The sequence below is a fragment of the Prunus mume genome, linkage group LG7, assembly GCF_029339155.1.
Source record: "Prunus mume cultivar Tortuosa linkage group LG7, ASM2933915v1, whole genome shotgun sequence".
Lineage (NCBI taxonomy): Eukaryota > Viridiplantae > Streptophyta > Magnoliopsida > Rosales > Rosaceae > Prunus > Prunus mume.
The window spans coordinates 10,094,906-10,117,185 of record NC_142704.1 but is presented as its reverse complement, the minus strand read 5'-3'; the positions used below and the strand labels follow the sequence as shown (position 1 = coordinate 10,117,185).

The 22,280-nt window shown below is 37.6% G+C and overlaps 6 protein-coding genes, 1 long non-coding RNA gene, 1 other non-coding gene and 1 pseudogene across 10 annotated transcripts; 5 read left to right on the top strand and 4 right to left on the bottom strand.

The window, feature by feature from the left end:
- The first annotated feature begins 36 nt into the window (after positions 1-36).
- Positions 37-1,334, top strand: LOC103338759 (coiled-coil protein). The gene is made up of 2 exons (XM_008242005.2): positions 37-272; positions 586-1,334. Exons 1-2 carry the CDS (start codon positions 89-91, stop codon positions 807-809), a joined length of 408 nt encoding a protein of 135 aa, XP_008240227.1. The 5' UTR covers positions 37-88; the 3' UTR covers positions 810-1,334.
- A 581-nt stretch (positions 1,335-1,915) lies between these two features.
- LOC103338760 (Ribosomal protein S24/S35) lies at positions 1,916-5,111 on the top strand. Its single transcript, XM_008242006.2, has 4 exons — positions 1,916-2,306; positions 2,721-3,116; positions 3,486-3,900; positions 4,534-5,111. Exons 1-4 carry the CDS (start codon positions 2,060-2,062, stop codon positions 4,733-4,735), a joined length of 1,260 nt encoding a protein of 419 aa, XP_008240228.2. The 5' UTR covers positions 1,916-2,059; the 3' UTR covers positions 4,736-5,111.
- Positions 5,112-5,498: 387 nt separating this feature from the next.
- On the top strand, positions 5,499-6,421 carry LOC103338831 (uncharacterized). Its single transcript, XM_008242088.3, has one exon. It carries the CDS (start codon positions 5,899-5,901, stop codon positions 6,259-6,261), a length of 363 nt encoding a protein of 120 aa, XP_008240310.2. The 5' UTR covers positions 5,499-5,898; the 3' UTR covers positions 6,262-6,421.
- A 289-nt stretch (positions 6,422-6,710) lies between these two features.
- TRNAL-CAG (transfer RNA leucine (anticodon CAG)) lies at positions 6,711-6,791 on the bottom strand. The gene has a single exon. It is a non-coding gene; the product is annotated as a tRNA-Leu (tRNA).
- A 1,567-nt stretch (positions 6,792-8,358) lies between these two features.
- LOC148915444 (reticulon-like protein B9) lies at positions 8,359-9,706 on the bottom strand. 2 transcript variants are annotated; one of them, XM_089041620.1, is made up of 4 exons: positions 9,568-9,706; positions 8,875-9,203; positions 8,680-8,759; positions 8,359-8,584 (listed from the first exon to the last, which is right to left on the bottom strand). In XM_089041620.1, the coding sequence occupies exons 1-4, from the start codon at positions 9,653-9,655 to the stop codon at positions 8,545-8,547; spliced, it is 537 nt and encodes a 178-aa protein (XP_088897746.1). In that variant the 5' UTR covers positions 9,656-9,706; the 3' UTR covers positions 8,359-8,544. The 2 variants fall into 2 exon arrangements, with proteins under 2 accessions (XP_088897746.1, XP_088897745.1); XM_089041619.1 differs by having other exon boundaries at positions 8,690-8,759.
- A 1,297-nt stretch (positions 9,707-11,003) lies between these two features.
- Positions 11,004-11,573, bottom strand: LOC103338761 (uncharacterized). The gene is made up of 2 exons (XR_514615.2): positions 11,308-11,573; positions 11,004-11,223 (listed from the first exon to the last, which is right to left on the bottom strand). It is a non-coding gene; the product is annotated as an uncharacterized LOC103338761 (long non-coding RNA).
- An 865-nt stretch (positions 11,574-12,438) lies between these two features.
- On the bottom strand, positions 12,439-13,961 carry LOC103338762 (Reticulon family protein). Its single transcript, XM_008242007.2, has 5 exons — positions 13,766-13,961; positions 13,326-13,506; positions 13,109-13,250; positions 12,950-13,019; positions 12,439-12,818 (listed from the first exon to the last, which is right to left on the bottom strand). The coding sequence occupies exons 1-5, from the start codon at positions 13,875-13,877 to the stop codon at positions 12,652-12,654; spliced, it is 672 nt and encodes a 223-aa protein (XP_008240229.2). The 5' UTR covers positions 13,878-13,961; the 3' UTR covers positions 12,439-12,651.
- Positions 13,962-15,100: 1,139 nt separating this feature from the next.
- On the top strand, positions 15,101-18,331 carry CYP77A5P (cytochrome P450, family 77, subfamily A, polypeptide 5). 2 transcript variants are annotated; one of them, XM_089041818.1, is made up of 7 exons: positions 15,101-15,732; positions 16,356-16,466; positions 16,574-16,790; positions 17,084-17,417; positions 17,549-17,610; positions 17,754-17,826; positions 17,940-18,331. In XM_089041818.1, coding segments are annotated over exons 1-7 (1,269 nt in total). In that variant the 5' UTR covers positions 15,101-15,261; the 3' UTR covers positions 17,941-18,331. The 2 variants fall into 2 exon arrangements, with proteins under 2 accessions (XP_088897944.1, XP_008240230.2); XM_008242008.2 differs by having other exon boundaries at positions 15,102-15,732; positions 17,928-18,331.
- Positions 18,332-21,279: 2,948 nt separating this feature from the next.
- Positions 21,280-21,863, top strand: LOC103338765 (non-specific lipid-transfer protein 2 pseudogene; annotated as a pseudogene).
- The last annotated feature ends 417 nt before the right edge of the window (positions 21,864-22,280 follow it).

The following is a 22,280-nucleotide window of genomic DNA, read 5'->3' as shown; positions in this document are numbered from 1 at the left end:
GTTCAATCCGCCGATAAAATCAGCATTTGCCCGTTTAAACCCTCCGCACGCAGACCCGAATGAAGCAAAAACCCTAAGAAGAAAAACGATGAAACGACTTCTGCTTAGAAATCTCCGTCTCTACGCTCGTACTCGTCTTCTCTCTCCTCCCTGCTACAATCCGGGCCCTAGATCCCAACTCGCTCCACTCGCTGCTTCGACTCGGCCCAGACTTCGCTTCTACTCGACCGAGTCTCCATCGCACAACCAAGAGGATGATGTCAGTAACGAAGGTATGAAAATGTTGTAAGAAATATAAATTTACAGGCCCTTCTTGGTTGCTCAGAACTTGTTATCTGCATTTTTCTATGAAATTTGGTTTGGAAAAAAATGACAACTGCATCCTGTTTGATTCAGTTCAGCTGCTATTTTTTGCTTTGTGTTTGCATCACTTGCAGTCTGCATCATCCATGGCATTGGCATGGCTTGCAAAACAGTTGGAATTTGTTGATTTGTGGGATTGTTAGGGTTGAGGGTTTGATTTTGATTATTTGGGGGTTTATGATTTTGAATCTGCAATGTGATGTTTGTATGTTTTGGTTTCAGAGCTGAAAATGCAAATTGACAAGTATTTTCGAGGGGATGAGGAGGCCATACCATCAATCTTTGAAGCAATTTTGAAGAGGAAGTTGACGGGGAAGCATGAAGAGGATGATGAAAAGCTCATGGAAGAAATTCCGGGGAAGAGGCAGGAGGAGCCACTGAGTGACATAGATGACGAGCAAGAGACTAAATCTGATTTTGATGAAGGCTCTGAAAGTGATGGGTGATGAAAGCCAAATCCACGCTATTTCGCCAAAACAACAAAGGCAGACGTTTACCCTATATAAGGATTGGAGTAAATTGGAGGAGTCAAGAGCTCACAGTCACAGGCCTTGTAACAACCAAGCTCTCTAGTTTTCAAATAGGAGCAGTTAATTTCTATCTTGATAGTCAGTCAGTCCTACACCCCTTAACGCTGTTAGAAACAAACTGTTTGTGGAAGAAGTTCATGTGGTGTGGTGCGGATGTTTCCTTCATGTGGTGTGGGTGGGTGGAAGAAGTTCAAGGGCTTTACTAATGCAGAAGAAAGTGACCCTAAAGCAATTGACGTTAAGCTTAACATTTTGTTGTGTGTGCTGTGCATTCAGAAAAGCCGACTTGAATGCTTCCCATCCTCTGGTCTTGATTTAGTGTGAAGACTGAAGATATTAGCGTGCTCCTCCTCTTTGCTTATTGTATATTCCAAAATTACTTTATTCATATCCTTTAAATGATCGATTCGAACCCTCCAGTTGGGAGTATTTGGATTAAAATTGCATTTTCAGGAAGGAAAAGGATGAATGTTTGCGAGGCCAGCATCTCCCCGAACTCCCATTAACAGATGAGTAGAATTCACAACTTGAGCAATTTTTGACATGTTCTTGTCAGGCTCTACAACAGTTGCCTTGCAGCCAAAGTTTGTAGCCATTTTAACGAGGCTTTTTCTCCTGGATTCGGGAGAGCGACCATCTCTGGTTCGGATTGCATTAGCTCTGTTTTAGTGAATCAGTATTTCTTAACAACTCTCTCAAGATGAAAGAATAAAAACCGACTTGTGAAACTGCTGAGAGAGAGCTTTTTGTTCGCTCTACTGTTGCAGCATCTCACTTCAAACCAACACCTACTCACAGCTGCTGCAACTTCACTTCAATGTTTCTTAACACTGGAAGATGATGATCAAAACCCAATCCAAAAAAGTCATTATATGAAATACTTTTGGTTCATTTGGATGAATACAAGACTGTGTTTCTGGAATGGTAATTATTTGCACCTACCAACTTATCATGGAAGAAAGATAGATTAATAAATATTCAAAAAACTAATAAATAAATAAATAAATAAATAAATAACCCGCACCTTTGCAGTTCGACCAAAAAACCAAAAAAGACAACAACATTTTGAAGCACCCGAAATGACAGCAAGCAGGCAAAGCATAAAACCCCTTCTGAAACCCAAAAACTGAACCTTTAATAAACCCTAGAGAGTGAATTAGAGAACCATGAGACGTACTCTATTGAATAATGTCTCTCTCTACGCTCGCAATCGCCTTCTCTCTCCTCCAACCTGCAACCCTAATCCTAGCTCCTCACTCGTCCCACTCGCCGCTTCGACTCGGTCCCTGCTCAGGCTTTTCTCGTCCGAAGACGACTCTTCCGCTGGAAGCTCCAATCCGTCTGCTGATTCGAGCGTGATCCCAACCAACAAGAAAGATGCCTCCGTTGAAGTCCAGGACGTCAATAACAAAGGTTACCCACCAATATATATTTATATATTTATATATTTTTCAAGTTTTCAATTACCTTCAAGCTTGACCCTCTGTCTGTTTGAGTACTGAGAGAATGACCTCTGTTTGAGTGCTGGGAGAATGAAAGGAGATATAAAATAAACTTGAAATTTTTAATATTTTCAAATTTTGGGTTTCCGGTCCTTAATGTTCACAAAGGAAATGAGACTATTTGAATGTTTTGGCTAATAAGATTTCAGGTTTGGTGTGAGGGGGGACAAAGTTGTTAAATTTCAAGTGATATTTGGGATTTTTCTTCTTCTTCTTCTATTGCGTCCTAATTATTTTCAGTTTGTTATTTCCCTTTCAAATTTGTAGAGATAACAACGATTTCAGTTTTGCTATTTTCTTTCTAATTTTCCTTTTGGTTTAATAGAGCTGAAAGTGCGGATAGAGAAATACTTTAAGGGTGATGAGGAGGCGCTTCCGGCGATCCTAGAAGCGATTCTGCAGAGGAAATTGGCTGAGAAGCATGAGGAAACAGATGATGAGCTCATAGATGAACTGCAAATGAAGCCGCTGGATAATATTAAGGACCAAGAGTTTGAATCAGATTTTGAGGAAATTCATGACACGGATGAAGATATTGAAAACTTGTATAACGCAAGGGATATAGTCATGAACAGGATGGTAAAAGATGAGTACTACAACATGGATGAGAATAAGTGGAATGATATTGTTGAGGATGCAATTCATCATGGGATTATGAAGGATACGAAAGAGTGTGAGGCAATTCTTGAGGATATGCTTAGCTGGGATAAGCTACTGCCAGGTATACATTTCTAGTCATTCCATTTTGTACGATGCTTTGTTTTCTACCAAGAACACTTCCCTATTTGAAACGCTGTGTTTGTGTGTTAACCTTTCTGTATGTTTCGGCATCTCTGCCTACTCTGTTAAAATAAATCATTTTTATCTATTTTGACATTATTGAAATAGTTGTCTTTTTTTAGTATCATTACATGGCTAGATGTTTCCCAAAGTCTAATTTTCTGAGCGTCCAATCTTTAGTTGTCAAGTATTTTCTTTGTTTCCTACACAGACAGGTATCGTATCAAATTGGTTCAATGTCATGGAAGTTGCATGTTTTGATTCAAACTGGTATTTTTCTAATAATCTGTAATGCAATTGTCTTCTCCAGATGACATGAAAAGGAAGGTTGAAAAGAAGTTCAATGACCTAGGAGACATGTGTGAAAGAGGGGAACTTGAGCCTGAAGAAGCTTACAAGTTGTTTAAGGAGTTTGAGGATGAGATTGTCATGGAATATGTGCAGAAGATGGAAGCCGATGGCCCCCCAAAATTTGATGAGACTGCTGTACCGGACGAGAAAAAGGATCTAGATGACCCTCCAGGCGAAGGGCCAATCCTTAGGTGGCAAACACGGGTAGTCTTTGCTCCTGGCGGTGATGCGTGGCATCCCAAGAATAGAAAAGTGAAACTGTCTGTCACAGTGAAAGAACTTGGGCTTTCAAAGCATCAATTCCGTCGGCTCAGAGAATTGGTTGGAAAGCGGTACAATCCAGGGAAAGATGAGCTTACAATTACTAGTGAGAGGTAGGTCAACAGCATGCCCCCCTTCTCTATTATTAATTTTATTATTATTTGAAGTACTTAGGCTGGTAGTAGTTGTTTAAATTTCAGAGTTTCTATTCTTATATGCCCTACATGATTTTGATGATTCTGCATTTTATTACTAAAACTGAACTAGCGTTTCCCGAATCTCTTTTGAGTTGGAGACATCTAGTCCACAACCTTGAATGTTGCACTATTTTTTCTTCCCTCCTTCCCATACTCCTGTAGCACAAAAAGAAAATATTAGTTATAGACCTTGCAGAATGTATGAGAAGATTCTTTTGTTATGTCTTGCTCGGACCTTGACTATTTCGCTTGTCTTGGAAGTGCTTGAAAATTGGTATGTGCAGTAACTTAGTCGACATCAGTTTATACATCTAAGATGTCTTATTTAAATAGGAAACAAAGTTTATCCACCCAAGTTTATGTAATTAGAGTGAAAGAAGTAATAGGTATATCAACATATAGTACTGCACATTCTTCCTTTCATTACAACATCTTATAGAGATTGAAACGTTTGTTTTTTGTTATTTATGTTTTGTTTTCTTTGCGAAGGAAAATAATCTCTCTCTCTCTCTCTCTCTCTCTCTCTCTCTCTCTCTCTCTTGTGTGAAGGTTTGAACACCGAGAAGAAAATAGAAAGGATTGCCTTAGGACTCTTCTTTCCCTCATCGAGGAAGCTGGGAAAGCTAACAAACTGGCTGAGGATGCTCGAGTTTCATATGTGAAGGAGAGATTAAGAGCAAATCCTGCATTCATGGAGAGGCTGCGTAACAAGACCATGGGATTGCAAGGAAAGAGCACAGTGCCTGCTTGAGATTTTGATTTCCAGCAGCCTGTTGAAAAATAAGTTTCCAGGTCTGGCATGACATTTTCAGGACATTCGGCTGTTTAAATTGGTTAACCCTCACTGCAAGATAATTATTTGCAATAGAAAATATACTCCCAATGCATATTTCATGTATGCATTGCATTGGTAGCTTTTTCTAGTTGCTAATGTTGGCAGCCAATTGTCTTTACCTTATACCCCGTGAAAATTTCATTTGGAGCCTTGTTGTTCTGAAGTTCATGTGCTATGCCTTCGAAGATCTTTTTTGCTGAGTGAGATCTTTCATGGTATTAGTTTTAAGTTATCCTTGATGAGGTGTTATAACTAACAAGATCATTTAATGCTATATTGATGTTATTTAATCGATGCAATTACTTGTTGGAGAGCCAAATTTGCTCTCAAGTCTGCTATGAACATTTGTTTAGCCAATATTCTCGCTGCCTTTTCAACTTATTTCATCCAGAGATGAAGAATTCTTCCGAGTTTCTTTCTCCGTGTGTTGGTTTCCAGGTTTTACTGGTTACAAAAAGCTGTGTCCAAGCGAAACTGACAATAGTGGGCTGCATGCACTACTCTGAAATGCAGTGAACAGGTCACCTTAAGATTTTGAATTATGCTTTGCTTACACCAAGCAAACTGATTATTCAATGCTTTGAATCTGATTCTTTCAAGCGAATAGGGGCGGTGGACTTATAAATACTTGAAAAAGTTAAATAGTCTGTTGAACCATCATAGGCTTGTGAAGGGTTTTGCCTTTTCTTTTTCCTGCTAAGGCAGTTGCCCTTTATTTTCCCCCGTTCTTTTTTGGATAATCCAAGGCATAGTTGGTCCTTGACGAATCTAGCATTGCGAAAGGCGTCTCGAGCATAAGTGGTCTAGGAAGAGGATAAAAAGTGAAAAACATGTACGGAAAGTAGAAGATAAAAAAATACCAAACAGCAAGTTGATAACCTTACAAAGAATAGCAGCATGCTTTCCAAGGAAGATAGGTCACCAATGTTTATAGCCACATATACAGCATCTAAGGTCGCAATATGTGGATCGACCTTAAAAAGATTGAACTATCTAACACGCACCGCAGCACCATAAGGAGAACGGTGGACGGAAAACTGGTCCTTAATTTGAGAGAGAAACAAATCAGATGAAGCAATATGGATATTGCAAGACCTTCCAATTCTTGTTCTGTTTCTAGTTACATTTCTTCTCAGGGGAGAAATTCTAAATGGTGTGAGAAAGCCACAGAGTTTCTCTGCAGTGCCTGCTTGCTGTGCATTTCGTGCCCATTAGCCGTTGTCTGGTGTTGCATCAAGGTTCCGTGCAAGGTCGGATGGCATGCCGCGCAGCATGCAAGGCACTGTGCTTGTGGATCAGAGAAGAGAGTTTATGCATCCTATTCTTCATTTTCAGACATTGACTTGGATATTCTGCCTGGTAAGGCTCATAGCACATGCTCCACAACATTGAAAGCTCCTTGGCAACGTAAGAAGTCTGCGGCAAACAAAACCTTAAACTAAAACCTGGTTTTAATATATTCCTCTGTTTCAGTTATCGGAAATATCATATACAGGTTCCATTATTGCTTGTCTTCTGATTTTGAATGTGATGTAAAACATTTTGTACTAATATCTAGCTTCTGCACTATGTGGAGGAAAACTTCCTCTACACTTTGCTTCATCAACCCCCTTTCCCTGTCATGGCTTGCATCATGGTGTAGGGAGATTTTAACAGGCATTAAAAGTTTGGGTAGCATAAAAACAGACCTTTTGAATGGTTTGGTCACATAGACAGTGATGACGGTAAAAGAAAATTGGATCAGAAACCTTTGTGTTCCACCTGTAATTTCAATTTCAACTTGCACTAGAAGAGAGACTTGACACAACTGTCACACTACAACAACTTAAAACAATGATAAGGAACAAGTTCATGTGTTCGATTAACCCAAAAAAACATATATTATATACATTGTCAAGAATGGGATTCGAACCCATGCCCTTTCGGACCAGTACCTGAAACTGGCGCCTTAGACCAACTCGGCCATCTTGACGTTGTTGTACCTTTTCTTCCACGTTTTATTTTTATAACTGCTTAACCGGGAGTTCCATTTTCATTTTGAACCATGAACAAACGCACGCCTAAAGAAATCTTTTTTGGATAACACATGTCCTGTAGCCATCGATGCATTGTTGTTATGGAAGATGTACCCCAACCCCAACCCCACCATAATTTTAGTCTTTCTTACTTAATTTAATTAAAAACAATATGCCTTATTGTTGCAATAATGTGCATATTCATATTCTTCATCATTCCTTGCTGGATTAGTGTTAGCAGCGAAGGCGCACCTCCTCAGTGTGTGGTTATGAAAGGCACACGCACATCGGATATGAAAATGAAAAGAAGAAAAAGAGGGAGAGCATGTAGCTTTGAAATTCTTAGATAGACGAATCAAGGTGCTCCTCCACTTTTACAATTCTTGGAGGAAATGTGTTACAATGGCATAATCAACCACAGCATATAATTAGTCAAATGATTGATACAAATAATAGTTGAATGGGAAGTGAAATCTATTGTTTGTCTAATTAGTTTTGGAATTTGCAATAAACCTCATCATATTCATTTTGAGGATTTGTGTAATTAAGTGTGTGTCTCTCCCTCCTTACTCTTAGAGCTTGCTTCATGCACCACATGCAGCACCACACTCGGCAGCGCACCCGCCGCCATAAAGCTCTGTGTCACCTGCTGTGTTCTTCCCTTTGGAAGACACACCATCTGCGCAGGAGAAAACTATGACTGAGACAAGACAGAGGCTGACCAAAGCTGCCCAAAACACTAACCAATTGGCAGTGGCGACACCACCATCCACACTACCAATCTCTCTCCATACTCTCACCATCTAATCACTTTCACTTACCTCTCTCTCTCTCTCTAGATTTAATTAAGTCCCTGAATGAAAGTGGTAGCACTCTATTGGCATTATATATAGGCTTCTTTGTTTATTATATTGTTGTTCTAAAGTCAATAATATTCCAACTAGAATGATTTGTTAGTGGGATCTTTGTGTGTGTCTACTTTTGGGCTTTACTTGATTCTCCTAATTGCTGTTGCAGTACTAACACTGGCAGGCAAAGCAGAGTTTGACATGAAGATGAGTGGGAGGTCAACACAGCCACTACAAATTGTGATGGGTTGTTGGGGTTGCATTCACATCCCACTCTTCCTTCCTTGTCATCAATCATGATATATATTAATATTATATATATATATATATATGTGTGTGTGTGTGTGTGGATGAGGAGGAGGAGGAGGAGGGAGGAAGGAAGCTAATATGACAGTTAAATTGCCACTAGGGAGAGTGACAGCCAAATCGTTGTTTGTTGTTGTGCACTGTCTGTGCTCTCACCACTTCCAGGGGAAAGGCAGGGGAAGGGAATCATCAAATATGGGCATCATCTCGCAATAATGTAGAATAATAATTTTTAAGAGTAGTAGATAGATTGATAAATATACCCTTTCTGAGATTTTGACCTGGGACGGTTACAACCAGTCCAAACGCATGCAGTAATCTCATTTGGCTTTATGCAATGCAGTGCAGTGCAGTGCAACCATTTCACATATGCTAAGGAGATCAAGTAACCAAGGTTGAGTTTGTTGTACAATTAATACTATACATATATATTATATACAGGTAGGTTGTCTTTTTATTTACACAAATCTTCACATAATTATTTCAACGCGTGTGCAAGGCAAACGACTCTCGGGCAATTTTGACACCAAGGCGAGTAACGTCATCCTCAAATCGCTCAAACAGAAGTGGCAGTAGTATTCCCAAGTAGATGAACCCTTAATTTGGAAAAGAGAGTCATAAATATCATACACATTAATAATACGATGGATGATGATGATAATATATATAAATATAGCAAATAATTTCTTACGTATGCATACCCAAGTACAGAAGATTCAGAGAGCTGAGATAGGTTCCAATCACAGGCAACATATAGAGAAAAATAATTGCCTGAAAATAAATCAGTAGAGGGAGAAGGATCTTTAGCACTGTGTACATACTTCAAATGACCTAATTTTAAAGGGAAATTAATTAGTTGAAAAATTTAACTTCAACAAGGGTATACCAACAAGAAGAATGGTAGGTCTCTTCCAAATGCACTGTCAAGGTAGTTGAATATTTTACGGATATCAGAAGAAAACTCTTCGAATGTAAGATCATGATCAGCACGTACGTTACTTCGAAAGGATGGAATAATCGCCGATAAGAAGACAATCTCCAAAAAAAATTTGACTGATTGTAATATGCAGATTATGAGCAGTGTGGTAATGGAGAGGTGGTAGAGGAGGATCACCCAGTTGTACTCGACTACCCCGAAAATAAACCATATCACCGTCATCCCAATCAAAAGCGCAGCGGATACACCTGTGTTCCTCCACAGTAACACATCCGCAACTGCATGCAAATTTAATTACTCACCTTACAAGGTCATTCAAATTAAGGCCAATTCATTCCTAGCAGCACATCATAATTAAACACATGTCTACTTTGGACAAATTTTCCTGCCTTTGACATTTCTTATATGAACAAAGGGAAACTCTGGTTAAAACTGGACTAAATCCAAAACCCATTTTCTTCGCTGGTTGGTTGGTTGGTGTGTGTGTGACAAAAGATATATATATATATATATATATATATAATATAGCACAAGACTTGAGGAAGCCAATTAATGAGATTAATTATGAATTAGGAGTTTTCACATTGATGCAAGTATTTATAAATTTATGAAGATCATAAGCTCCCTATATTATAACGTTACCTTTTCCACCTCCAAGAACCCGATGAATTATTATTGGCCTTCCAAGTAAGATAGATTGTACAACATCGTCATTAGAATCGGAAGGCATGGTGGATACGTTCTAAAATATTATTAAACTTGATTATTTGTATGAATTAATGCCTTAATTGAATAGTTGATATTATATTATCATCACCTATAAATATATGATTCATGTGAAGGAGAGGGAGGGAGGGGTTCTAACTTCTAAGCTTGGTGGCAAAGTATGCTTCTATAAAGTAAGGAATGACTTGCGGGCCTTGGCTTAATTAATCTCAGAGTTGCTTTGCATGCCCGCTTGGTACAATTGGTAAGTAGTATCTGATCTTGTTTTGAACGACTAGTACTCTTTAATATTCCACCAGTTGTGGTTATTATAATACAAATTTATAAATAAATCAAATCCTAGACATGTATTTATAGAAAAATCCAAGCACTATTTAAACATAGAAACACACCCAAAATCAACCCCAAAGTCAACTTTTTGGGTGTGTTTATAAATGGATTTTGAGTGTGTGTAATGATGGGTTTTAGGTGTGTTTATATGTTTAAATAGTGCTTGGATTTTTTTATAATTTGAGCCCCCATTTTGGGTGTTTTAGTGAAACTCCCTAATTTATATGCCTCTACAAGACTGCAACTGCAAACCTACCTTTTCTTTCCTTTCCTGCCAATATCAGGGTTAATTAAGATCTTACACTATAAGCTTGTAACTCATGTGGTTAACAACAGTTTTCTTAGACTATGAGGTTATGCATTCGTATCCTTCTTCCCTCAATATTTCTCCTCCCTTGGAATGCGGAGTAGGCTACTAGTAAAAAATTCCAACTAGAGCATCCATAAGGAAAGAGACAATAAAAATTCGATCAGTTGGATTCTTGTTGTTCCAATTAAAGAAAAAAAACATCAATGTGACCATCATCATCCATCCTCCTCAGTGACCATCATCATCCATCCTCCTCAATGACTACTTGTTTGATCTACAGTCAAACTGCCCAATCCCAGTTTAATTAGGCTCAAACTCATATCCTCCAATATGGCTTCATTTCATCATTCAATAACATTATCAAGGCCTTAAACTCATTTGACAACCCAACTCATCATCCTAGTTCATTCATCATGATTAGCTAGATTGATATAAATATAAAAAATCTACAAAAAATCTCACAATGCTTTTGATAGGTGCTACTTACTGTAACCGCTTCGACCTATAAAAAATCTAATTCCAAGGACAAAGCACTTGCTTCCATGATTAGATAGATTGATAAATATACCCTTTTTGAGATTGGCTTTTTATCACAAAATGTACATGACGTTTGCGAAACTATTAGATTGCATCCTTAAAGTTTTTTTCTATCATTCATAGTCCCTAAAGTTAATATAGGTGCTCTTAAATAGTCGCTCTGTTAAAAAAACTGTTAAATCCAAGGATATAATCGTCAAATCAATCCAAAATTATAAAATATTTCTCTCTCCCCTCTTTCTTTTCTATTTCCTTTCCTTCTCTTTTCTCTCTCTCACTGCAACACCAAGAATTGAACTATCTTCAATAATTTCTTGAAGACCCTTATCACCCCACTTGCGCTCTACTCCTGGAAAATGTTTTTGAGCAATCTCAACGGCACCTCTAGCAGATTCCTAGAATCAAACCCAAAAAAAGAAAGAAAATGGATTAAATCTTTTAATTCAACGATAAAAAGGAAGACGAAAAAATTGAAGTACCTCTGTACGGCTCCAAATGGATTTAAGGAGGAGGAGCTTAGAGATCTCAGCGAGCCTAGGAATGTATTGGGTCCTCATAAAGGTGCCAGCTCGAAGAATGGCAATCTGGGGTGCCTCTCCCATTTTGAAGAACCCAACTGCACTTCTTGCTTTACTTGTTGCAAAGAGAATACTGAACTCGGGGAGAGGAAGAAAGAAGAAAAAGAGAGAGAGAAGAGAGAAGAGAGAAGGAAAGAAAACAGAAAAGAAAGAGGGGAGAGAGTAATATTTTATAATTTTGAATTGATTTGACGATTATATATCATTGGATTTAACAGTTTTTTTAACAGATTGACTATTTAAGAGCACCTATATTAACGTTAGGGACCATGAGTGATAGAAAAAAACTTTAAGGATGCAATCTGATAGTTTCGCAAACATCAAAGACGTTTTGTGATAAAAAGCCTTTGAGATTTTGACTTGGGACGGCTACTACTAGTCCAAACGTATAGTAATCTATATATAATGGTTTCCCATTAAGAATTTGAACTGAAACGATTTGCCTTTATGAGAACCCACTTACTAGTACATTACAGAATATTAAAAGAATACTTGTCTTGTGGTTTTGGCTTCTGTAAGTTGAAGTTGAAGTTGAACCCAAAAAAGGTATACATGGATTATTATTCTACAAATTAACAAGTTATATAATTGTTGTGTTTTCTGTTTAATTATCTCCGCATCGCATTGCGGCTGGCTGGCTGGCTCCAGGACCATGATCGAGCTAGACAGGAGAGGCTGAGGCTTCTGTTGTACACAAATACATTCATGGAAATCTGCAAAGGGCTTCTTCCTTAGTGTCATATATCTAGTCACACACGCTCTTGTTTTAGAATGAATGCAATGCCCAATATTGGACTTCTTGTGCTAGCTATGAGCTCCTCCACACCTAATTAACTTAATGCGTCAAGACAATACTACTTTATGTTGTGTTTCTTTCTAGCTATATATGGAATGCAATGCAAGCTTGATAAATATTTTATCTGCTCGATTTGGGAATAGTCATGGCAAGTTTGACCTTTTTCGTACCGTACTCGATTTGGAAACGTGCGTTGATCAACCAAGAGAATGGGAATGGGAGCCAACCATTTCAGATATGCCAAAGCCATCAAGTAATTAATTATGTTGAACCAATGTTGATGATATTGTACAGTTTTATATATATATATATACAACTATAATACAATAAAGGTAGTGTTATTTACACAAATATATCTTCACATAATGATTTGAATATGCGTGCAACTCTGGCACACAAACTATGATTCCAAGTCCAGACTCCAGGCCATGCCAATGCCATTCAAAGTTTCATCTGGTTTTCTCTTTCACTGGGCCTCTTGGAATTTTGTTGAGAAACTGAGAATCAAACTTTCCGTACGATCTCTTTATCTCTCTGCTAACTTTTCCAGCTAGGCGATCAACGTCCTCCTCAAATCGCTCATACAGAAATGGCAGTGTTTCCAGGCCGAGAAACCCTTAATTTGCATGCAAATTACAATCAAACAAAAGAGATAGAGCCATAAATCTCATACGTACACTTTAATATATAATATTGGAATGGAATATATACTATGGATGATAACAAACAGATATAACAACTTCTTACCCAAGTAAACAAGATTCAGAAAGCTGAAATAGGTTCCAATCACAGACAAAATATAGAGAGAAATAATTGCCTGAAAATCAGAAGAGAAAGGGAGATCAAACTTAATTGAAAAAGTTGAGTTGAGAGTGAATATGAATTGTTAGATCAAAGTTGAAATACCAAGAAGAAGAATGGTAGGTCTCTTCCACATGCACTGTCAAGAAGCTTTGACAGGAATTGGTTGCATCTTTTGTGGACTATGGAAGCCATCTCTTTGAATGTGGATTCATGTAATATTATACCAGGTATGGTAGGAGGTGTCCTGTACATTAATTAATTCAAAATTACTCAATAAATAAATATAGAAAAATAAAATTAGTGAAAGAGAAGGACCTACAATCTGAACAATTCTGCAGCCGTGCGCCATATGAAGATTACGAGCAATGTGGTGATGGAGAGGTGGCAGACGAGGGTCACAAAATTGTACTCGACTACCTCGAAAAGAAACCATATTACCGTCATCCCAATCAAAAGCGCAGCTGATACATTTCTGTTCCTCCACAATAACACATCCGCAACTGCAAGTTTTATTAATTACTATTTAGTATTAACAAGGTCAAGGTCAAGGTCTTAGCACACCATATATCATAGCTAAAGAGACATGTTCTCAATTTGGACAAATCCAAAACAGGGCAACTGGATCCAGCATCAAAACTGGTTCGCGCTCTGGACAAAATCCAAAACACATTTTCTTCGCTGAGGAAACACAAATGAGATTGATGCAAGTTTATTATATAAATGAAGATTGATCGTATCGTACATAACATACACTTTTACCTTTTCCACCTCCAAGAACATGATGAATTGACCTTTCACGTCCAAAGAGCTTTGCCCCGCGGCTTGTGCCAATATTGTCATCAGAATCGGATGAATATACAAACCCCCGCATGGTGGATTTTAAGTTGTAAATTAAACTTGATTATTTGTGTGAATTAATGCCGTACTTGAATCGTTGATATTATAGTATCATCACCTACTAACTACTTATATATGATCACATCAATCATATATGACAAAGGGAGGGAGGGAGGGAGGGAGGGGTTCTAAGCTTGGTGGTAAAGTAAGCTTCTATAAAGTAAGGAATGACTTTGTTTCAAGGTATTGCTTTGCATGCCCGCTTGCTACAATTGAAAAAGCACTACTTGATCTTGTCTTGAACGAATGGTTATGCCTCCTGCAAACCTTTTCTACCCAATTCATATTATATATAATAGCCTAGCTGCCTAGGTGACAGCAAAAACCAATGTCAAGGGTTCTCTTCTCTTTCAACCAAAAAAAAAGGTCTCTTCTCTTAATTAAGGTCTCCTTTCATTACCTTAAACTATTCTCACCACAGAGACTTGTTAATGGCTCAACAATAATTCAGACAACCTAATTCACTTGTCTCCATGTTTTTCATTGAAATCGTGATAATTTACTTTTGTTTATTGATTGAACGAAACGTTTTCTGAATGCAGCTTATACTGTTTTTAGTGAGGTAAAAAGCATCATGCAAAACAAGAAAGCAACCAAAGTTCTACCACTTTGTCAATCAGCCCCATAATCATCCAGTCATATTTGTCCTTTTGCCAATTTTAACCTACTCACTAATGTTTTTACTTTTCTAGAATAGTGTGTGTATATAACACGTCAACTTCAAACATAAACATTAATTAGTTGATTAATTAACGTCCGGGCACATCGAAGGGACACCCACCTGAGGAGAGAATGATCCATCCATGTTCTTATTATTTGCCAAAAATAGAAAAAGAATGAAGAATCCGAAGACAAGAAAATATGTTGTAATCCATCATCCTCCCATGCGTTCTGAAATTTTGAAGCATATCGATCTTTTATGTAGAAAATAAAAAAAAAACATTGATTCTGTAACTCTAAGCAATATGACAACGCAACCCAACCCAAGAAATTAAGAATGGCATGCAAAAATCGTTGTCAAAGTCAAAACTAACTCATCTTCTACCTGGGTTCGCCATTGGGTTATGTATATCACCAGGTTATCGTGCCAAATAAATAAATATGCAGCCTCCAGTTAACGTTAACGAGTCAGCACAGCACACGAAGAAATAAGGACAAACAGTTGTTGAAATATTTAATAATTGAAGTAATAATTTTTTTTTAAAAAATGGCACTAGTCGTGCACTGCTCTGCTAAGCTCTATGCAACAGGAAGAACAACATTGGCAGGTCTGCAAATCTTGCTCACAACCCAATCAGAGCTACCAAAACCTGTAACCCAAAAATCTAAATCACCAGTACCACTCTCAGTGCCACCAAATGGTATCAATTGGGATTTCTCTGCGTTCACTACCTCACTCTCTGCTCCTCTGCTCTGCTGCTGGTTCCACTCAGAGCCACAAAAGGGCAAGACCCATTTCAAGGATCAGCCCAAGAATGGCTCTGGCCACACCCATCACCTTTGGGTTCAATAATTTGTTGGAAACTTTCACAGTAAACGTGCAGAGAGCGGAGAATAGGCCTCTGAATGTGCCTCTGATAGCGCCTTTCACGATTGCCACTTCAAGGCTTGACAAGGTGGAGAATGTGGCTATCAGGGTTGAATTGAGTAACGGGTGTGTGGGTTGGGGTGAAACTCCAATCTTGCCTTTTGTCACTGCAGAGGATCAGCATACAGCCATGGTCAAGGCCAGGGAAGCTTGTGACTTCTTGCTCCGCAGTCCGGCGAAGACCTTGGGTTCGCTTTTGGGAGAGATTGGTGGGCTTCTTCCTGGATATGAGTTTGCTTCTGTGAGTATGATTGGGAAAGTTTACTCTTTTATTCATATGTTTATTTGCTAGTTTTGGTGTTTGAGTATTATACTTTGATTGGGTTTTTACTATTGAAAATTGAACAGCTTGGCTGTTAAATTTAGGTGGTATTGAGAACAAATTTAGTTGGTTTGCTCAAGTCAGCATTTTACTTAAAAAGTAAAAGAAAGGACTAAAAAAGTTACATCTTTTATTCATTTCTTTGGTTCGATAAACAGGCAATTCTAGGGATTATTGATCTCTTCTGCATACTTTCTTTAATTCTATCTCCTAGATTTATTTGGAGACTGGATCAATTTGGAGGATATTGTTCCAATAACAAGGACTGCTCCCATGAGTAGAAAGCTTTAAAGATTCTTATTACTTTAGTGGCAGTATTGGATCAGTGCCTCTAATGGTAGGCACTGATCCAAACCTTACGACTTACAAGAAAATAATGGGTTTCTTCAATTAAAACAATCCTGATCATAAGAATCTTATACAATTCTTTTTAAAAAAAATTTGAAACCAGCAGCTCTTGTTTATAGCAGTTTGATGATGTCTTCATTTTATAACATTACAAGGGTTTGAGAGGTCTTATTACTCTGTACTTGCAATTGAAGGTTAGGGCAGGAGTTGAAATGGCACTAATTGATGCAGTTTCTAGGAGTATTGGTGTCCCTTTATGGAGACTGTTTGGTGGAGCTTCAAATACCATAACCACTGATATAACAGTTAAGCTCTTCTTCGAGTAGTTCTGACAGTTGAAAACAGTTTATCTATTTGAATACCCAAAATAAGCTTTACTCAGTGGAAAGTGGACTGAATTATATATGCGCAGATTCCAATTGTTTCTGCTGGTGAAGCTGCTACATTGGCTTCAAAGTATCATGAACAAGGATTTAGGACTTTAAAGCTTAAGGTGGGAAAGAATCTGATATCAGACATAGAAGTCCTTCTAGCTATACGTGCAGTTCACCCCGATTGCGATTTTATCTTGGATGCTAATGAAGGATATACCTCCAAGGAAGCTATCCAAGTTCTTGATAAATTATATGGTAAATTCTGCAAACAGAAACCGAAGTTGCAATTTTGCGGATGTGCTCTGAATAACTAACATGAATAATTTATCTAATGTGTGTTTGGAAACAGCATGATAAAGTAACATCTTTAACCTCCCACCCCCCCTTCCAGCACCCAAAAAGTAGAAAAAATGAAAAAGCTCATGCACACACTCACCATCATTCAACCTACAAATTCTGTAAATGAGTTTCTGTACTCCCATTACATTATTCTGACTACCATGTCTAGCTAGCGACTGAAATATTTTCTTGTTCTTTTTTGCTTTCAGAGGTGGGAGTTAGTCCTGTTCTCTTTGAACAACCAGTTCATAGAGATGATTGGGAAGGCCTTGGATATGTTAGTCGCATTGCGAGAGACAAATATGGAGTATCAGTTGCAGCTGATGAGAGCTGTCGAAGTTTAGTTGATGTTAAGAAAATAGTTGCAGAAAATCTAGCTGATGTCATTAACATTAAACTTGCTAAAGTTGGGGTTGTTGGGGCCCTGGAAATCATTGAGGTGGCAAAGTCATCGGGATTAACTTTGATGATTGGTGGTATGGTTGAGACTAGACTGGCCATGGGCTTTGCCGGCCACCTTGCTGCTGGCCTAGGGTGCTTTAAGTAAGTATTACCATCCTTTGTATAAAAGAAGAACTGTCTGCATATCCTGCTGGTTTTGTTACTTCTCTTTATTTTATTTATTTTCACTTGCTACTTCTTAATCCATCATTAAGCATTAATAACTTGTACAGGTTTGTTGACCTAGATACTCCCCTGCTGCTTTCGGAAGATCCAGTTCGGGAGGGTTATGAAGGTATTCTGATCTGTCTGTAACTTTTGAACTCTGTTTGAATGAGTTGTTTATTTTTTTTTATTGAAACATCAAAGCATTTTTCCGTTCCATTCATTTATGATTACCATTGGGCAAGGTGGTTATGCTTTTTATCTTGTGGCTAGTTTCGGGTGCCGTTTATACGTTCAAAAATGCTAGAGGCCATGGTGGATTTCTTCATTGGAAAAATATTGCTTGGTAAGTCTTAAGCTTACGGTACCATCTGATTCTGTTTCCAATTCTTATGCAACTAAGGAATTATTCATTGTTATAATCTCCTTGTTACTCTAAACATGCAGAAATATCTGCAGATATGAAGGCTCAAACTGTCTGGTCAACATTTGAACTCTGAGCAGTCTTTTTGGTTGGGGGAAAAAGATACTTAGAGCAGTGGAGCTTTTGAAATCCTGTTGTTTGTTGACCATGTTCCCTGTTCAATAAGACAGAAAGGGCAAAAAATTTGATATGATAGATGTGTTTTCAGGCGAAACATTTGAAATTTGTAGATGATGGGAATAGCATTCAGCATTGCAAAGGATTGCTTAGCTGATCAGCTCATTCATTTGTGTAAGCAGTAGGCAACCTATATGCCTGCCTGTTTTTGAGAAACTTTCATGTGTCATGTGTCATGTCCTGTTGTACCTTGCGCAACCTATATGCCGCTAATATTGAAAAATTTGATCCTGGGCTCAAGGATGTTCAATTGAGGTCTCATATAAGTTAATAACTAGTTACTTTTGACAGTTGGAAAGTAAATTCTTGAAGAAAATGAATCATTCAAAGAGCACTTGAGAGTTTTGACTCTGGATAAACTTAAAATGCATCATTGAGTTTTGACTTACAGTACCACCACCACCACCATTTCTCCCAGAGACAAAAACCCAACAGTCCTTCAGCTCTCAATGTCCCATGAACTTCAATTCAATGGCCAATGATGCTTCCCAAATGCATGCCTGATCAACCTCTTTTCGAAAAATCATATTTCATCTGCATTATTATGCATTTGTGCTTACGTTGGTATAATGACGCATGTTTCAACCGACCGAAATTGGCACACTTTCTTTCTTTGATTCATCTCAAGTCTAGACAACAAGAGTTTAGAAGATTAAACCAAACCACATCTCAAAATATATTAATTCAAGTTTAATGTTATGTACTAGATTTAGATTCATTGAAGAAAAACAAATTTACTTGTTTATATGGTCAGAATGCCAGATTGTATTATTTCTAAAATAAAATTTTATAAGGTGCTTATTTATGATTGTGAGCTTATCATTGTGAGACTCAAGTATCAAGGACAGACCGTGATGCTTCAACGCTTGACTAAAGTAGGCAATAATAGAAAGGTGAGCATGAGGAGCCATGAGGATTTGGATTAAACAAGTGAATGACTTTAGCATGATTTCATTTTCAATGGCCCACGCCACATAATGATATCAAGCACTCAGAATTTGACCTTGAATGGGGCCATTAACCCCTCCTCACTCATAATTATTCATGTTTCACGCCGATTTGGTGTAGCCTTTTTCATGAAGACATTGATAATTACCTATCACTCTGCTGCATTCTACAAACAACCAGACCAATGCACTCAAAAGTGATGGGATTGGCATGCATGCCTACATAATAACAACCCTAGTACAAGGTAAAAAGTTGGGGTAACTTTGCAGTAGCATGAACAATTTACATGTTAACAACAACATCAAAATCATTTGTACCATATTTACAAATCACGTCACATTGGTTATAGAGATTACATTGAATGTGGTATTGTAGAGTAGGAAAGTATAAGATGCATGTGATGCGCAAGGGAAGATTGAGATCTTTCTTTTTACAAATTGGACAGATTTGCTTTGTCTTCTACCGAGAGATAAGAAGTTGGAGATAATTTGTCGCAAATGTCAGCTGAAAATGAAAGTTGAAGAGAGTCAGAGACAAGAAGCGCCTGCAAAGGAAAAAGATTTTATACGTATCTGCATTTTAGGTACTATTAATTAATCCGTTTATCCAAAATTCAACCGCATCCAAAAATATGCTAGTCGAGTCCAGTCTAGTCTCAGTCATCTAATCATAAATATTTCATCTTTGTCACAACACCTAAATGAAATTTGTAATTGGATTCATGACCTGTTTTGTTAGATGAATTTACAAAGCAAATCAAACATGTTCAAGTAAGTAACTCAACTGAACTAGTTTGATTGAGTCATGTTTCTTATGAATAAGATGATCATACTGAGGACAGACAGCTATTCATATTCATGTTGAAGCTCCCAAATTCCAAGTACAGGCGCATTATTGATGACAAAGAATAATACATTTGAAAGAAACTCAAAAAAGAATTGCATATTTTGTTGCATTCTGGATAACAATTAACAAGGATGGATGATGATGATTAGTGATTATAACCATGATTACACAAAATTCCAAGTGCAGGCAGCAGGTCAAATTAATGATGAGAACATGTGGCTGGCTGCATTTCATAAATAAATAAAAAAGTTGCCCAAATTTTACAAATCAATATCACCGAAAGGCATACACAAACACACACATACACATAGTGGTTTAAACTTTAAAGTGGGAGAGCATGCACCATATGCTTTCATAACTAGTAGTCAAAAGAAGATGAAATTGTTTAGTTTTCTTAATTAACCTAACAAGTGTGGATATAGGATAGGGATGGTCTGGTCTACTTTCTGCACAAGACTTTGTTATTAATTTATGAGAAAGATATTGGATATTCCCATGCCCATCAAATTAATTAAATTCAGAACAATAATCTATATAATCTGCAATGTCTCTGAATTTTAAAAGAACAAAAAACCAATATGGATTTGAGTTATGAAGCAGGCCGAGAAGGTTTTAATTAGGCCAGCACCAAGCTAGGTCTTCTTGAGTTTTCTAAATGTCATTTGATTGATTGAGCTCCACCAAAGAACAAGGATCATGATGAGTGGCAAAGGACTCCACCAAATTTGTGAGCATCATCACCTCCAAGCTACTCACAAAGAAAAAACTCAAACTCCATGTGTACGTACCTATGCACGTAGGTACGCACCGTTAAATTAATAACGCACATTAAGTAACCATGATTAACTATAATTTGTAGCTAATACAGCCACTAATGTTAATTATGATTTTAACTATGAGGTAACAAACAAATAGCTTCCATTAGGTGGAATCATAATATGGCATACAGATACAGCCAATTTCTTTGTTTTTGTTTTTGTTTTGTTTTTTTCTAATAGCTTAAGCTTTTACTAATTTGAGTGCTTGATTGTGTATTGGGTTAAAAGGTCAACTTGAGAATTATGTGTTCCGCTTCCATTAAGAAGGTAAGCAGCTGGCCTTTGAGGTTTTTTTTAATTTGGAAATGACTGTCTTTCATATCATTGAATCAAGCAGCAGCAGCAATTTATTCACGTTTGATTTGAGTGTTCTCCTTTTGGAAATGGGCCAAACCCAAGGCTTTTTCTCTCTCTGATTTATTTATCTTTAACTAATTTCTCTTAGGTGGTGACTTGTTACCAACAAATAAAAAAATAAAAAATAAAAAACTCTTGGGTAACTTGAAAAATGAAAAAAGAAAATCAAATGGGCGGTTATTTTTCTATTATATTTTGTCTTCTATAAATAGAGGATGAAAGCCAAGCCAAATGCATCACCACTCAGCCAAGCCAAGCATAGTTAATAGTTGCAAGTCTCTTTGTTTCTCAGTGGCTTTGAGAGAGTTGAGTGAAAATGAAGGCATCATATTCATACATTGCAATTGCATTGTGCCTTGTGGTTGTGGTGTTGTTGGGCAAAGCAGATGTTTCAATGGCAGTAACATGCAACCCAACAGAACTAAGTCCCTGTGCAGGAGCAATAACTTCTTCAACTCCTCCATCCACAATATGCTGCACCAAGATCAAGCAACAGAAGCCCTGCCTCTGCCAGTATCTCAACAACCCCAACCTCAAGAAGTTTGTCAACACCCCAAATGCCAGGAAAGTTGCTAGGACTTGTGGCACTCCCTTCCCCAAGTGCTAGCTACATACATCCATGGATGATTGCATCATGTCTCACAAACACCTTCAGCAATGCAATCAAGGGGAGGAGGGACTTATATATATATATATATATATTATATATGTGTGTGTTTGTGTGCGCGTGCACACGTATCTTTATCTTGCTCATTAATTAGTTCCATGATTTGCCTAATAGATATTAGAAAGAGTTAACTCATATGTGCTTAATTTGGTGTGTTTTATTTTATGGCATATTAATATCCATCTGTATTCTATAAGCTATGTATTTTAGTAAAAGGCACTACTTGTTGTTACATGCCACATGCCAGCATTTTCAGTGTCTTCTCAGTCTCTTGGTTTGTTGTGTGGTGTATCACCGTATCAGTGTATCAGTAGTAGTGGTGGTAATGAGAATTTTAATCGTGTCTAAATGCCCCAACCCAAGCTTTATTAATCTTCTTTCTCTCCAATACTGCATCATTACTCCTCACTCAGTTTTATTTACCCTTTCTTCTTTCCTAATCTTCTTTCCTAATAGCTTCAGAAAAAATGCATATCTGCATGCAACTCAACTGCTTTGAGGTGTTGAATTGCCAAATGCTAACGAGCAATGAGAACTTCCAGAATTGAGTAAATGATTTTAAG